This window comes from Stenella coeruleoalba, assembly GCF_951394435.1.
Source record: "Stenella coeruleoalba genome assembly, chromosome: 8".
NCBI lineage: Eukaryota > Metazoa > Chordata > Mammalia > Artiodactyla > Delphinidae > Stenella > Stenella coeruleoalba.
In genome coordinates this window covers 35,179,741-35,197,545 of record NC_137154.1, presented here as the reverse complement: position 1 = coordinate 35,197,545, position 17,805 = coordinate 35,179,741, and the positions used below count along the sequence as shown (strand labels likewise).

The 17,805-nt window shown below is 39.7% G+C and overlaps 1 protein-coding gene across 4 annotated transcripts in view; it reads left to right on the top strand.

The window, feature by feature from the left end:
- The window catches only part of NELL1 (neural EGFL like 1), a gene marked incomplete at its 3' end in the record, with an annotated part of 862,435 nt that overhangs the window by 398,808 nt on the left and 445,822 nt on the right, over positions 1 to 17,805 (top strand). For all 4 annotated transcript variants that reach the window (XM_079930799.1, XM_079930798.1, XM_079930797.1 and 1 more), the window contains exon 13: positions 6,965 to 7,090. In XM_079930799.1, the coding sequence (XP_079786925.1) occupies positions 6,965 to 7,090 (126 nt within the window). The remainder of the gene's footprint in view (positions 1 to 6,964; positions 7,091 to 17,805) is intronic.

Genomic DNA, 17,805 nt, shown 5'->3' with positions numbered 1-17,805 from the left:
GAAGCGGTGATGCACAGTACAGCTTTACTATTTTAACAGAGAGTGTAATACAAAACAAATGTCATGAACAGTACTGCACATGGACATAGAATTTGGAGATCTGCCTGTTTCCATACACTTTGTGATGGCATCAGCCACGTGTAACATAGTCACAGGATCGAAAAGTTACAGAGGGCTAAAACTGGCCCAGTGAAATCAATGCCAACTTTGAAGGGAGACTGTGGATTCAAACCCAGGGTCTTAGGCTTACTGACTTTATGCCTTGGACAAGTGATCTAATAATCTCTGAGCCTTGGTTTCCTCATCTTGACATGGGGGTATCTATCTCCTATAGTAAGTAGTCAAGTGGAATAAATGGGGTGATGGGATGCTACCTGTGGAGTACCTAGCATAGTGTATCATATGTTGAAATGACAGCTGCTGGGTATTAACCAGGTGCTAGGGGCTGTTCCTAGTTTTACCTTTTGAGATTAGCAACTATTAGCCTCTTATTCATTTTGGTATCATACTGTGCTTAATGATGTGTTTTAAAATTTTTATCCATTCATCCTTCTGGTAGTCAGCTTAACTGTGGTTCTTAGAAATTCTTGCTAGACTGATCCAAACCTTTAGATTGAGCCTGGCCTTCAGTGTGTTCAACTTCTCCTTTGAAGTTCAGTCTCAGACATTGCCTCTTCTTGCCTTCTGGCTTTTGGGTAAATATGAGACTGGAAAGGACCATTGCTTGAGAGAGGGACCTGCTTTAGGCAAAGCACCATCACCACCTGGGCAAAAGTCAGATGGCTTTTCAGGCTTATATTTAAAAACCTCATTGTGGGACTTCCCTGGTGGCACAGTGGTTAAGAATCACCTGACAATGCACGGGACACGGGTTTGAGCCCTGGTCCAGGAAGATCCCACATGCCTGCCGTGGAGCAACTAAGCCCGTGCGCCACAACTAGTGAGCCTGCACTCTAGAGCCTGCGAGCCACAACTACTGAGCCTGCATGTCACAACTACTGAAGCCCGTGCGCATAGAGACCGTGCTCTGCAACAAAGAGAAGCCACTGCAATGAGAAGCCCGTGCACCGCATCGAAGAATAGCCCCCGCTATTCTTTCCCCGCTGCAACTAGAGAAAGCCCGCGCGCAACAATGAAGACCCAATGCAGCCAAAAATAAATAAATAAATTTATATATTAAAAAAAAGAAAAAAACCCTCATTGCTTTGGGCTCACTCAGTTTCTCTCTCTGAGCATCAGGTCATTCTTTAAATGGGGAGTTCTGTTTGTTTTTTTCTTTCTTTTTTGGGGGTAACTATTCATGACCTTTTAGGATCTTTTGTCTGTGAACAAAAAGCATTTGTCCTAGGCTCGTTTTGAAAAATCTCAGTTGTTTTCTATGTCTCAAGATTTTCTCAGGATATCCCAGGTCTCTGAAGATGTTAATTCTGTTTTGATTCTCTGCATAACCAGACTTGCTTGTGAAGCACTCTTGAATCCTCTTGAAACTGTCTCCAGGCTTGTGCCTTCCCCTGAGGATGGAGAGGCAATCTTTCTTAGGCAGATGTGTCTCCCCTCCATCCCCTGTCCCCATCCTCAAGCTAGGGGAATTGTCAGTTCCTTACTTTCTTCCATCCTCTTGTCTCAAGGGACCTAACCGATGACTCTAAACACTTTTTCTCTCCCTACCCTCATTTTTACCAGGAACTGATTTTTATATCTGCTGTTTGTGTGATAGAAGATAAGCAACAAAGATAAGGTTGTGACAGTTTAATTTCCTGGTACATTTGTCAACTTTTCTGCCTTACTTTGGTTCTTCCTCTTTCTGGACTGGTACCAGAGCATTATTAGATATGCAAGGGCTGGAATTACCAATGGTATGAATTGAAAACAAAAGCAACTCAAAGACACATCAGCAGAGTGGCAGGGATGTGTGGCCATGGGGTCCTAGGTGGCTCGCAGAGAGCAAGGGTTGGATAAACCTATGTGAGAAATTCTCTCTGGGGTTTCCTAACATCCCCTTTCTGATTTTTGAAAATATTTTTACTCAGGGCTTGGCATCCTATGAAACAAGGAGATAGCTTAGCTGTTTGAATCAAAATAAACTTGTTATGGCCAAGTAACTCCTTCAAATCTAGATGAGGCAGACAGCTCTCAGCAGTTATGCAGTGGCCTGAGGGAGATGAGTCAGGAGTTTCTCTCTGGGAGGAGCTGACAAGGGTCCATGACAGAGAAACAGTCATTGCCATCAGCAGCCTGGTTGGCAGCTGTGGCCCATGGGTGGAAGATTGAATTGCCTCTGAGGCAAGTCCTGACTAGTTTCTCATCTTAAAAAATGGCTGGGCATCCTAGCAGTACAGAATGAGTTCAGTGTGGCTGCATCTCTGTGAGTAAAATACCAGTGTGACTTAGCCTTCAGCTGGCCCTGCTCCAATCCACTCTCTTCACTACAGCCGAGTGATATTTTGAGAACAGAAATTGGACTGTGTCACCACCGTGATTAAAGCCCAGGCTCCTTTGCGTGGCCTCCAGGGCCCAGCAGGGTCTGGCCCAAGCTCACCTTTCCAGTTTCTCTTCAACTAGGCAAAGTTCCCTCCTCTAACGAATTCTTCTTATTCTTCTCTATCTGGTATGTTACTCACCTCCCCTTCACCTGTTTCATTTCTATTTCAGGTCTTGGATGAGCAATCACTTCCGTAGAGAATCCTTCTCTGAACCTCTCAGACTAGGTCAAATCCCCATGAATTGATCTCACATTATCGGTAGAACATATAAGTTCTGCTCAGTGTCTTGCCAGGCTATGAGGTCCATGATGGAGTTTCGTTCATCACTCTGCCTCAAAGTGTAGTAGAGGGCTAATTAGTGTTCTTTGAACGTACAGACTAAATGGTCCTCTCCCTTTCTAACTCTGCAATGACAAAAAGTTTAGCCCCTGTAGTTTCCCTTCTGTTTCCTCACCTCCAATCTCTAAGCTGAATTTCTGTTCATCTTTCAAGGTCAAGCTTAATGATCTTCTTTGAGATGTTTCTCATGGTCATTCTTTGTACTAGTCAGAGTAGGCTCAGTGGCTTAAACTAACAAAAGCATATTTCTAGGTCATGAAACGTGTCCATCATGCTGGTCTGGTGACCTGCTCCTCATTCAGGGAGCCAGGCTGAAAGAGACTTCATCTCTGTGCTCCCACACTTTCCAAAAAAGAAAGAAGGAAATGCGTTAAGCCTGATGCTAGCCCTTAATCTTTCCACCCCGGGGTGGTATGCCCTTGCTCAGATTCATGCTTTGTCATATAGCCATGCTTAGTTTTGAAGAGGATGGGGAAGTACAGTTGTATTATGTGCCCAGGAAGAGGAAAACTGGTAATACTGGATGAACAGTACTAATGCTGACTAGCCCCCTCCTATACCTGGCTTTTCTTGGTGTCCTAGTCTCTCACTTACAATGATCGATTCTTCTCCTCTCACATAGTCATATGAAAGACCTTGTAATCAACGAAATCACCTTTGAACTCTTAATGTCAAGCACATTACTCTATAACTCCATCTCCTAGCTTTCCAGCTCACACGCTCCAGTACTCTCACTGGCATAGTTCCTTGCCTCCATCAGGATTCCTGCTGCTGTTAGGGTTCGCTTAGGAAGCAAACTCTGAGATGGAGACTGGCATGCAGGAAGTTTGTTAGGGAGTGCTGTAGGGGTGAACATATATGGGGGAAGGGAAAGATACAGGATTGGGCAGAGGGCGGATTTAGCTCATCTCAGTGAGTTCTCTGAACCTGGGATAGTCCTTTACACTTATCTTGAGTTGGGGTAAAGGAGAACCAGCCTCCATTGAAGGTTGTCCTGAGGACGGCAGTGTAACTAAGGATAAGGCAGCTCGATTCAGTCAAGGACAGTTTTCCTAAAAGGCTAACAGCTGAAGATCGTTAGCAGGCGGTATTTCAGGCAGCCGGGGGAATAAGTTCTTCAGTTGTGAGGAGAGATCTGGGCAGTACATTTCAACTGTCTACATCCATCTTACTGTCATCACTTCTGTCCTTAATAGCTGAGGTTCCTTGGTATCTCATTATCATCAGCTCTTTTTTTTTTGCAACCTCAGTTCCCTTATTTCTCTTTTTACCTATCCTGTTTGTTTAAAAACTCATCTCTGGGTACACCTAACTTTCCAAGTACCCTGCCCCTACCCCAGATATCTGGATGAGACGAAAAAAACACATGGCCATGCTGACTGCTCTCACTTAATATTTATGGCCACAAATCACACACGCCTCTGCAGCCACCTAGTATACTCTATAGTAAATTCTCTTTCCTTCTTTCCAAAATGATCATTTCATAACTTTTCCCCTTTCCTTAAACATCCGATACCTCCTTCCTCTCCTAGTTCTCTTTCTTCTCGTTTCACTGAGGAAATAAAAAAACAAGTAAAGGAGAACTACTTCATCTTTCCACCACCCAATATGCCAACTTATCTCCACCTCTTCCCTTATCTCTTGGTTTCATTCTTGTTGTGAAGATGACTTCCTCCATCTGTGGACTGGAACACAACTCCTCTTGCCTCCCCAGGACTTGACTTCTGCAAAGATCTGTTCTCTCTTCTATACTGTCAATTTTCTTCACTAGAGTTGAATCATTCCCAATGGCGTGTAAACTCACTGTGATCTTTTCCATCACGAGAGAGTCTTTAAACAAGACTGTCTTTCATCATCGAGTCTCCGTAGAGTTACTGTTTCAGTTTTTCTTCCCTTGATGACAAAATATCTCAAAAAGTTTGCCTTGTTTCTCTGTCTCCTTCATCTTTCATTCTTTCTTTAATTGACTCCAGTCAGGCTTTGCCAGCCACTTTCCCCAAACTACTCTTACCAGGCCAAGGGCAGCAGTGAACTTCTTGCCAAATCCAATGGTTAATTCTCTTCCTATCTTATTCAACTTTCTCAGCATCACGTGACAAAACTGACCATTACTCCTTTCTTGAAACATTTTTCCTCTTGACTTTCATGATATCCACACTTCTGTAAAGCAAAATTTCTTTTTATGGCCGAGCAATATTCCATTGTATATATGTGCCACATCTTCTTTATCCATTCATCTGTTGATGGACACTTAGGTTGCTTCCATGTCCTGGCTATTGTAAATAGAGCTGCAATGAACATTGTGGTACATGTCTCTTTTTGAATTATGGATTTCTCAGGGTATATGCCTAGTAGTGGGATTGCTGGGTCATATGGTAGTTCTATTTTTAGTTTTTTAAGGAATCTCCATACTGTTCTCCACAGTGGCTCTATGAATTTACATTCTCACCAACAGTGCAAGAGAGTTCCCTTTTCTCCACACCCTCTCCAGCATTTATTGTTTCTAGATTTTTTGATGATGGCCATTCTGACCAGTGTGAGGTGATATGTCATTGTAGTTTTGATTTGCATTTCTCTAATAATTAGTGATGTTGAGCATCCTTTCATGTATTTGTTGGTAATCTGATATATTCTTTGGAGAAATGTCTATTTAGGTCTTCTGCCCATTTTTGGATTGGGTTGTTTTTTTGTTATTGAGCTGCATGAGCTGCTTGTATATTTTGGAGATTAATCCTTTGTCAGTTGGTTCGTTTGCAAATATTTTCTCCCATTCTGAGGGTTGTCTTTTGGTCTTGTTTATAGTTTCCTTTGCTGTGCAAAAGCTTTGAAGTTTCATTAGGTCCCATTTGTTTATTTTTGTTTTCATTTCCATTTCTCTAGGAGGTGGGTCAAAAAGGATCTTGCTGTGATTTATGTCATAGAGTGTTCTGCCTATGTTTTCCTCTAAGAGTTTTATAGTGTCCGGCCTTTCATTTAGGTCTTTAATCCATTTTGAGTTTATTTTTGTGTATGGTGGTAGGGAGTGTTCTAATTTCATTCTATTATATGTAGCTCTTCAGTTTTCCCAGCACCACTTATTGAAGAGGCTGTCTTTTCTCCATTGTATATTCTTGCCTCCTTTATCAAAGATAAGGTGACCATATGTGTGTGGGTTTATCTCTGGGCTTTCTGTCCTGTTCCATTGATCTATATTTCTGTTTTTGTGCCAGTACCATACTTTCTTGATGACTGTAGCTTTGTAGTATAGTCTGAAGTCTGGGAGCCTGATTCCTCCAGCTCCATTTTTCATTCTCAAGATTGCTTTGGCTATTCAGGGTCTTTTGTGTTTCCATACAAATTGTGAAATTTTTTGTTCTAGTTCTGTGAAAAATGCCATTGGTCGTTTGATAGGGATTGCATTGAATCTGTAGGTTGCTGTAAAGCCATTTTTGAAAACATAAATTCCAGAAAATACTAAACTCTTTACTTAAGGTTGTAGGTTATCTTAATTCTTACCATGAACTTTTTATGAGAAAGCAGTGGTGCTCTGATCTCCATTCCAAAGAGAAAAGATCTTTTTTGTTGAATCAGCCCATTATTCTTTGACATGGGATGCATCTCCAGGTTAAGGGGTGAAAGACATTAATTTGCATTAGACAGTAGCTGCAGTCTGTATTCACAGTACAACGTGGGAGAAAGTGGCTACACCATCATTTTGTAACAGATGGATTAAAGCATGTGTTGGTAAGAAAAACAAGCAGAGGGGCTCGATTCCCTTTCTCTCTCTGATAAAAGCAACACCATGTACAGTGGACACCTAATAAATATTCATTGGTATCAATGCCTGGACACAGAACTCCTTGATTTTGGACATTTAAAACAAGCATCTTTCTTGGTTAGAGATTACTAATAACATATTCAGTCTTCATACTTAGGTTCTTCACTGTTGTGTCCCACCATGCATCTTTCTAGAAATATTTTCAGTTTAAGATGGGATCTTCTGCATCAGCTGAATTTGCACTTAAGCTTTTGTGTTTAACACATCTTGCTTTTTCTCTTGGCTTCAATGGGCATTCGCTTTTTCTAATTTCATTGTAAGATGATTACATTCCGGTTCAACCATCTGACTAACCGTGATATTGCTTCTTTTTTTTCTCCTTCAGATATTGATGAGTGTGCGGCTAAGATGCATTACTGTCATGCCAACACTGTGTGTGTCAACTTGCCTGGGTTATATCGCTGTGACTGTGTCCCAGGATACATTCGCGTGGATGACTTCTCTTGTACTGGTGAGCATTAAGAAGTTGCTTTTCTGATTCAGTCCTTCTCTGTGCCGTATCTGTGTCATTACATTTAGCTCTAAGTACACTAAGTAGTATTTTCAACTAAGTAGTTCTTCTCTTGCATTATCTTATCATCAACTTTTTAGGAATGAAGTGATAATAAGAGAAATTTTGTCGGCCTAATTTATTTCCACTCCCAGTATTTCTGTCTCTGTGTGTGTGCGTGCGTGCATGGGTATATGATTTGAAATTGAAGACCCAGTTGCCTATGGTAACACTGAAGGACTTAGAGAGAGACATCAGTTCCAAATTGAGAAAAGTATCAAACTGTTTTCCTTCCATCAAGGTGAAATGTGTTTTTATGTGAGAAAATGTACTTTGTTCTCGTTGGGAAAGATAAGAGGTTAAATTTAAAGCAGGAGTGAGAGTATCTGGTGGGCACGGATTGGGTATATGGGAGCCAGTCAAGACTTTTCACTGACATATGCTATTGTCAGTTTTGTCCCTCTTCTTCCCTTTATCACTGGGCTGTGAATACAAAACTGGAACTCCATGGACTGTGGTCACTGCCTCTGTGTGAGCAGTGCTGGCTTGGTGGGCCTTTGGTTTGGGGTTCCATTATCATTCAAATCACGAACACAGAGACAGGAACAGTAAATTGGTTAAGGGTGGTAGAAGATTCTGAGTCTTTCTTCTCTTGGATGAAATGTCTTTGAATGCCCAATCTGTAACCTATAAGGAAGGTGCTCCCTGAATACACGATTTCAGTCATGCTGTGTATTTCTCTGACTCTTGGCATCTTTCTCTTTGTCCTAATGACTGATATATAAAAAATGATTTCTTTTTAAACTAATTCATTTATTTTAATTTATTTAAAAAATTTTAAATTTATTTTCACTCACAGTGGAATTCCACTCTTAATATATTTTATTTTAATTTTATTTTTATTTTTTTTTAAATTTATTTATTTATTTATTTTTGGCTGTGTTAGGTCCTCATTGCTGCACATGGGCTTGCTTTTAGTTGTGGCGAGTGGGGGCTACTCTTCGTTGCGGTATGTGGGCTTCTCATTGCGGTGGCTTCTCTTGTTGTGGAGCATGGGCTCTAGGCGTGTGGGCTTCAGTAGTTGTGGCACGTGGGCTCAGTAGTTGTGGCACACGGACTTAGTTGCTCCGCGGTATATGGGATCTTCCTGGGCTCGAACCCGTGTCCCCTGCACTGGCAGGTGGATTCTTAACCACTGCGCCACCAGGGAAGCCCCAATATATTTTATTTTGAATGGCCTTTTCAGAGGTGTAAAAAGTTATAAAAGTTTGAGAAGCATGTTTGTATGTCCAAATACTTTTGCCATTGATTGTTGTATATTTTTACGTTACTGTTCTTTGGCTAAAGGATTTCAGATTGATGCAAGATTCTGACTCCTGCAGTAGACCAAATATTGTTTACCTGTCTTTTATGTATTATTACAAAATTCCCAGAGAAAAAAGAGACTTCATAAACATTATGCTGTGATCCAAACATTTTAAGGGGGCAAAACTCTTTTGGACCTGTAAACAAATATAGTCTAAAAATCTGTGATATTACAGATGAGTCTTGTTCTGTTCTCAGTGGTCTGTCCAGGTCCTGACTTATGTTAACCCTAACATGAGGCAAAGGCAGTGGATCATCTCCCAACACAGAGGCACCGTATCATGCAACTCAGACCTGATTAAGGCACTGCTGGGTGGAAAGGCCTTGTTGAAATTATATCAGAATACGTAGCACCTCTGCTCTTATTTTCTTCACTGAAGGAGGAAGACAAGAGCTGGTGCTTGTTGAAAGCCTCTTAAGGACAGGTGCTCTGCCTGGTAGTTTGTACAGTGTATATGCAACCAGATGGAAAATGTAGTATTTTAAGAACTAGCTCCAGAGTTACTTTTAGAAAGAGAAATGTGTTGTTTGGAGTAAAAGGCAAGTGTATGATTATCAGTGGGTACACCATCCAAAAAAAACAAAGAGTAAGTAGTTCTGCAGGGAAACTTTTTGTTTTGTTTGTGCATGTATTTTGTCTGAGAGAGAATAGAAAAGTTAGAACAAAAGAGAGAAATAAAAGAGGGAGGAGAGAGGAACCAGCCAGAGAGCAGAAGGCTGGGTGCTGTGGAGGACAGGGGTCAACGAAAACTGCTCAGTGAAAGGATGGCTGAAAGGACTTTTAAGGGTAGGAATATTTAGTGTGAGGGGTTTTGTTGTGGTGGTTTTGCTGTATAGTATGCAGGGTGAGTCTTCCTCATGACCCTCTAACTTTCAGCAAAATCTGCCACCTTGAAGACTGGGTGAGACCCTCCCCATTCTGACCCCAATGAATGCAGGTTAACATGAGGGACAGTGAGGGAAATGGTACATGTGTGTATAGGATATCGTGACCTCAGGGGCAGAGGTAACCATTCCGATCCTTTCCCTGCCACCCAAAGTACACTTATACAGACATGAATGCAACAATCACAGTCACCACGGCCTCCTCTCAGGAGTGTCAGAAATCTCAGTGAGGGCTTTTGGACTGCCCCCATAGGTCATAGAATTGGGGATAAGATATTTTTCTTAAAAAAAAAACTTCCACTGATCCCAGAATTCTTCTTACATACTGCCCATTTTTCTGCTTCTGTTCATAGCAAACGTCTTAATTGCATCGTCAGGGGTTACTGCCTTCCTTACATGTACTTGCCTCACACACCCTCTTCATCCACTCCCACTAAGTCTTCCAGATGCACCATTCGAGAGAGAGTACATTTATCAAGGTCAACCATGAGCTCCATTTTGTTCAGTCTAATCTTCTTACCTCTTGTGACCTCTCAGCAGCATTTAGCAAAGCTGACTACGTCTTCCTTTTTTAAGCACATTCTTTTATTCACTTCTGAGACAATGTATTTCCTGATTTTCCTTCTATGTCACCGGTCCCACCTTCCCAGTGTCCCTAGCTATTCTTCTCCCTCTGCTGATATCTTAAAGGTTACAGTACTGTAGAGCCCTGCCCTGGACCTTTTCCTCTTGTTCATCCATGTCGTCTTTTCAGATGCCTCCATTCAGTATGATGACATTACAGCATCTCTATGTTAATAACTCGTAAATTTCTATCCGGTTCCAGTCTTTCTCCTGAGCTTCTGAATCATATATTCAACTTGACATCTACACATAGGTATTTAATAGGCATTTCATATTAACATGTATGAGATAGAACTCTGGATTTCCTTCCATCCCCGCAAACCTCCTCCTCTTCCAATTTTCTGCATCTCAGCAAATGAAAGCACCATCTATCTAGTTTTTCAAGCCAGGAAGCTCCGGGTGATACTTGATTGCTTTCTTTCTCTTGTCCCTCCCTTTCAGTCTGTACATCAGACTTGTTGAATCTACCCTCCACACGCTGTCCTAAGTCCGTCCACTTCATCCATTTCCGTCCATATCCTCTACTACCAAACTACGAGACGTCCTCAGTGATTACCATTCTGGACCTGCTGCTCAGGCTTGCTCTACTGCAACTCTCTATTCACAGAGTGATGAGGGCAAACTTGTAAAACCAGGACTTTCTGAAGATCTCTTGTAGTTTTCCATTTCTCAGAAAATCAAGTTAATTCTCCTTATTTTGATTTAAAACCCTATGTGACTTTTTTCCTTTCTGCCTCTCTGACTTTATCTTGTACCATTTCCATCCTTGTCCTTTAGGAGGTGGCCACCCAAACTTTTGACTTTGTTTTTTTTTTATTCAACAGGCTTGTTCTGCCTTAGGACAGTTCTACCTTGGCTACTTAGAATATAGCCCGGCACAGGGCAGTGCTCAATAAGTATTGAATGAGGGAATGAATAAAGCTGCTTGACCCTGGGCTAATTGTTTACTTCTCTAAATCGCACTTGTAAAACATTGCTCATATCTGTTGTACCTATAGGTTACTGTGAACATCAGATAATATGTGTGAAAACATTTATCATGGCCCGTGTATCAGTCAGGTTAGGCTGTTCTGCAGTAACAACCTCAAATATGAGTGACTTAAAATAATCAGGTTTTGTTTGTTGCTCATGTATTTCACTGGTCAACAGGAGTGGTGCTCTGCTTATCATAATGACTTTGGGATGTAAGCTGATGGAATAGTCACTATTGTGAACATTGCTAGTCACCAAGACAGGGAAAAGAGAGCCTAGAGCATCTTGTATCAGCCAAAATATAGTCTAACCAAATCCCTTTGACCTACAACTCATTGACTAACTATAACTAGTTACCAGTCCTCAAACAACTACAAGGAGAAGAGGAAAGGCCTTCCTACCATGTACCTAGGTTTGACAATTAGACGTATTTGGTGAATGGTGCTAATAAATACCATAGCAAATGATACAGTAGATTCTTAACAAATTTTGTGTCCATTGACATGAAGAGCTGTTGATTAAAGTCACCTTATTTCTGAGTCGCAGTTCACAATGTGATGGGGAATGTAGTCTCAAAAAATAATGATGATGTTAAACACATTGTACTGAGTGCTATGATGGAAGTTCAAGCAAAACGCAATAAGAAAAGGGTGTTTGATTGTCAGGTTGGAGCATCTGGAATGTGTTTGCAAGCCAAGAGGAGCTATTGGAGTTTACCAAGGCATGTTAGCACGCATGTAAAGTAGAAATTTGGGAATATAGATGAGATGTGAATGGGAATATGGAATATTGATGGGAATGTGGAGAGGTAAGAGACAAGCATCCTTCCTGATGGTCATTTCTCCTCTAGACCAGATTCAAGGTCCTCCATTAGACATTTCTTTAGTAAGCTGGAACTCTGACCTTTACCTTGGTGTCCTGAAAAAAATAAGCCTGTCAGGCCAAGTGTGCTCTTTATAAGATAAGCAGGTCCACAGCTTTAATTTCTGTCATTTCTTTATTGGCAAAGAAGACTTCTTCCCCCAAGTGGTTAGTAGTCTATGTAATAAATGAGGTATATAACAGATATCTGCCACTGTAAGATGTCTTTTCAGATGCTTTGTTTCCAGAAGAAATTTGCTAGGAGAAATTGACAGGCCTGAAGACATCCTTTTGTCTGCCATGAGTTCCTGACATGGCATTTCTCATTATTGACATTCTTATTTCCAAAGATCATTCTAGTCTCTGTCCCAAATCAGTTAGTATCTGCTGCCACTGTTCAGTTGGTTTTCAAAGTACATTGGGCCATTTTTTTCTCTCCTTTTTTTTTTTAGTTTGTCATTTACTCTGGTGCTAACATTTTAGAAGTTAGTAGTCATATAGAAAATCTCCATTCAACCAAAAATGAGTGAGCGTATAATTAAAGAAGACATATGAGCTTTGGTGGTACATTGATTTATTGAATGATGGATTCACTCATTCATTCACTCACTCATTCATTTATTCATTTATGTGTCCAATATACAATTAGTGTCTGTCATGAGTGTTAGGAAATATGGCCAAAGACATTAGTGACAGATGACCTCTTTGCCCAGGAATTTCATGGTTAGTGAGGCAAGATCTTCAGCTGAGAACACTCAAATGTGCATTCACCATCAAATATGTTCTAAGTTTACCAAATCAATCCCTCTTTAAAGTCTTAGTGGGGTTTAGTTAAGTACTGGGTATTTCACATCCTATAGTGTTGGCCCTTGACAAGTTCCAGAGAAGGATCCCCAAAATTGCCCTTCCCAGTTCTATGCTGTAACAACAGTTCTTTGAGAAAGGAGAGGAAAGACAATATATCCAACAGAAAAGAAATGTTACCTCTTTCCTACATTTTTTCTGGTTAAAAAGTGAAAAAGTCGTATCTCGCGGGATAATAAAAGTTCTGAGGATTCAACATTGAAAATAGTCACCTAGAATTTTAAAATGTGCTATAACTTAATCCTTACTGTGATGGCTGGGGTTCCCTGACACAACTGTGTAATTTGTATGAGGCTCCATGCTCTTTTCTAGGAACGTTTCTGTTGGTGAAATCGAAAACATCGGACCTTTGTCACTGGGGGAGTTTTTGGCCTTGGAATTTGTGTGTGATTCTAAATCACTTTCTGTTCTGTAAGAGATCCCTGAGTTGCCCTTACTTTTTTATGAATTTTGAAGCTGGAGGAGTATCGAAAATTGAGGTTGGGGAGTCCTTTCCTCTTCCCTGGAGCCTTTGATTTTTGAAATGGTCAACCTGCTTGATTTATTGGTCCCTGACTTTCATTTATCCCCAGTTAAACTCCCTGTGTTTAGGTTGTTTGATAAGACATTACCTTTGAATACTCAGGAAGCTTTAAAGGAGGATACTTGTGATTTATGATCAAAACATGCAGCAGTAAGACAGGTACTTGACAGTAGTGGGTAAGCACCCATTTTTATGCCAAAAACTTTCCGTAAAGGTAAGAAATAAAGGGAACAAGTGAGATAACAAATATCATATGTGATTTCCATTATCTTGCTAAGAGATTTTTTTATGTTTTTTGATACTGGCATGGAAGAGAGCTTGAAGGAAGTATGTATTTGAAATCAAGTAAGCTTAGTTAAAGTTAGATATAATAGTCTATTAATTGAATGGTTTAAGTTAAGTACCACATAATGAAAGATGTGAGATAACAGTTTAAAAGATGTAAAAGAAATTTGACACTAGTTTTCTGGAAGATGTTTTCCTACTAAGGTCGATGAGATACAGAACATTTCAAATATGAGATACCTGATGTTTTCTCATTGAGCAGGGCCATATGAAATGGAGCTAAAGTAGAAAATCCTCCACCTTGATTGAGCACAGAAGAAAATTATGCATTGATTATCCTTATCTTTCAAGCACATAGTGTGTGCTTGTTTTGGACACATTTGCTCTGGTATACTTTTGACTATCTGGCATCATAAAAGGTGCAAGTTCTAATTACTTGCCTCTCAGTCAAGAGGTGATACAGACATAAGAATAAAATTCCAGTCATAGACCTGTAGACTACTTTTTCTTTAGTGGGAAATGCTCTGTCAAAGGCTTTAGAATGCAAAACACTTTATTAAAGATAACAGACTACATTTATTGATATATTGAATAAGAAAAGTCAAAATAAGACTTGTACCTTTGGATATTTCAAAACGCAATTACAAACTCTGATGTTCTTTGGAGGCATTTGCCTTTTGTTTTGATTTGTTTGCCTGGTATATTCATTTTTTCTTCCCTTTATTTAGAAAGACTTTGTCACCTTCCTCCCCCTCCAGAGGAGGGATGTGAAAGTACCAAAGTAGGATTCCAAAATTCTAACCCTTTAGGGCAGAGGGTCTCAACTCTCATCTCAGATTAGAATCACTTAGGACATGAATTTTAAAAAGTCGATACCTGGGATCTACCCCTTGAGGCTTTGATTTTCATTTGGTCTGGGGTTGTGACCTGGCTTCAGTGTTTTTGTTTAAACGTCCAAGTGATTCTAATATGCAGTCATGGTTGAGAGCTCTTGCCTTTGTAGAACAGAGATGGTTAGAGTTTGGAGGGAATATTGGGGTGGGGTTGGAATCAGAGAGAAGAATTGCCCTCTATATTGTAGACTAGAAAAGGATTCCTTTGAATGGGTGGTGGGTGACATGGTGGCAGAAGGTAATTAAAGCAGAGATTTGGATGGTTTCTGGAGGGAAGGGCTCTGCCTCCAAGGCTGCCTTCTGGGATGTGTATAAGACTCTGAGGAGAGAAAGGCTGTGGGATGCTCTGTAGGTAGGGTCTCATGGGGAGGTCCCGAATCTTCAATTGTGTCCTGACTGTTATGATGACTCAAAGAGCCCTTAAAGATAAATGGGACATCGCCATGGTGACCTGTGTGTTCCACGGGCCAAGGACCAGACAGATGTCTCTCTGTCTTGATTACTTGGAATCTCCTAGAACCATGACACAGACAGATGAAAGCAAAGAATCCTTAAAATGACTGAGACATTTTCACTACCCCACTAGTGCAGAAGAATAGGAGTTCAGAACCATTCATTAAGTTGAAATGAAGAAATTATAGAAAGCTACATTACTTGCACGTACAAATTTGTGACTGGGCTTCTTTGCCCATCATCTGTTTTCACAGGTACAAAACAAAATAAAACAAAAAAGTTAACAAAAGGAGAAAACAGGGAAAAATTGAGAGACCCCTCTAAACAGGGTTCATGGAGTGAAAATTAATAGAATATTTGGTTTTCCGGGCCAATTTTAGTTTTCCATATGTAGTCCTGGAAAAGCCGAAGACCAGAAACTTACTCCATTTAGCAACAGTAGTGTTAAAATAGTGCTAAGGTTTATTAAAGCCAGGAAATATGTCTTAGGGAGGATATCAAAGGGCATATCCCTTGATATTTTAGGATGAAGGATTTGTCTGGTGTTTGGCTTCCTTGTTGGGTTTAACTGAGAGGTTTTTGTTTGTTTGTTTGTGTTTGGTTTTTCGGTTTTTGTTTTTTTATCAGCACATATTGTAAAGGATCTGAACCACATTAACTGCTGCAGACCAACTAGCATAAACGATGGATCTTGCCCCCAGGGTGTTTGTGCACAAACCTATTAAGAACTGTGTTGCCTTTGACTCCAATTCATCGTAAAAGCCTTGTTAGTGTTTCTGTACACTCCATTGTTGGAGCTGTGCATGCAGAATGACAATTAAGCTTTCACATAAAGGGGTTTGATTAAGGATGCTTTAGCACTTACAGCACCGTTGAGGCCAGCCTTGCAGCCCTGCTTGTATCCACATTTGAGTCGACACAATGAATGGGCATTTCTCTTTAGTAACCCAGCAAGCTATCATGTATTCTTTATTTCCATCTTAAAGATTTGGTAAATGCATATATGTTTAGCTGTTTCCACACTTGTCTAAGATATAACGAAGTATCTTTGGATTATGTTTCCTTTATGTAAGAGTATTGAAAATACACATTACTTATTCTTGAGCCGAATGAAAGCTATACATTCTCATGGTTAAAATCTGGTGTATAAACTGGTGTGTAAATTCAACTTGTTGCAAGCTTTGGCAGTGCCACCTTTTTACTTTGTAAATTAGAAAACCGTTAGAGTTCTCTGCTTCTTCATCAGTGTCCTCTGTACACTTTCATGGAGTTGTTGAAGGATAAAGTGAGACGGTGTAAGTACTCGGTTCAGATGATTTTAGCTTAAAGAATGATTTAAGAAAAACCCAACTCTACCAGCTTAAATGATAAATTTATTCTCTTATAACAAAACGTCTAGGACAGTGTTTCTAGAGTTAGTTAATTCAGCTGCTCCGTGACATCATCAGTGACATAGATTGTTTCTAACCTTTTACTTTGCTGTTTTCATCGTGATAGTTTGAAACTTGATCTGACTCCCTTCCAGGTCTCAGAATGGCTGAGGCAACCCCATGCATCATATCTCAATTTAACAATGTCCCAAAGTCATAAGGGAAAAGAGGATTTCCTTCCTAGAGTCCTTTGTTAAGACCAAGGATAACTTTATCAGAAATCCATCCCTAGAAGATCTGTTTTCATGTCTCCTTGGCCAAAATTGTTTAATATGCCTATTAATAAATTATACCTTAGAAAAGCAAATAGAATTACCTTGAATCAAGATTTATCCCTGAGGTGGGGCAAGTCCCGGTTTCCTTTATAATACTTGGGTTGTATTGTCAAGGAAGGAGATGATATGTATGTGTGTGTAGATCCATAATTGTCTAGGCAACTGCCAGCATCTGTTGTCTATTCAAAGCCTTGAAAACTATTTCAAGCGTAGGAGTAATTAAAAGAAATGCAATTAGATGCTTATACTAAATTTATGTATGTGCCTATCTCTGTGTAGATATATGGGTAGATATTATATTTATTTAGATATATGTCAACCACCCATTTTTGGAAATGGTTTAGGAAACAGGCACCTTTTCATACATTGCTGGTAAGAATATAAATTGATACAAACGTTCTTGAGGATAATTTGACAGGATGTATCAAAAGGCCTAGAAATATTTATTTACAGCAACTTATTCTAAAGAAACAATCAGTCACAGCTACATATGTGAGAAGATTTTCATTGTGCCCATTTATTCCACTTATTATTTATAAGAAAAGAAACTGGAGGCAGCCTAAATATGAACTAATGAAAGTTTGATTGAATAAATTACAATATATTCATATATTGGAATACAATGAATTTTAAAATAATATTCAGAAGACTATTCAGTGTCAATGGAAAATTCTCATCATACAGTATGATGAAATTCTAACCAGTATGTATACTATTTTCCAATTTAAATAATAAATAAAAACTATCTACGGATATACATAAACACATAGAAATAGAGGCAGGGAATATTCCCCCAGATAAATAGGTATCAGAAAGTATCTGTGAATGGAAGATTATATGTGATATCTTTTCTTTACACTTTATGTGTTTTCCACTTTTTTCTGTGGAATGGAATACAATGCAGTGAACTGTATTACATTTTAGTTTTAGAAAAGTGTTATTAAAATATTAGAAAACAGAAAATGCTAGATAAAGATGACATTGAGTTTATTCCTCCAAAATCTCCTACGTGTCATCCTACTAAATTAAATTTTAAAAAATGTTTATGACTTGGTTGTGCTAATGCATTTCATCCTTAGTGACATAGATTAGGAGTCTGAACTAAAGAGATTAAAAGCAATGGCTTTGCTTCATCAGGTTTCTGAGTAATTTGATTGGCCAATATGTCAGTTGAAGGGCACTTGCAATTATGATGCTGTTTTCGTCCTTTGAGGGTCCTAGAAGGTAATCTGATAGCCAGGTTCTA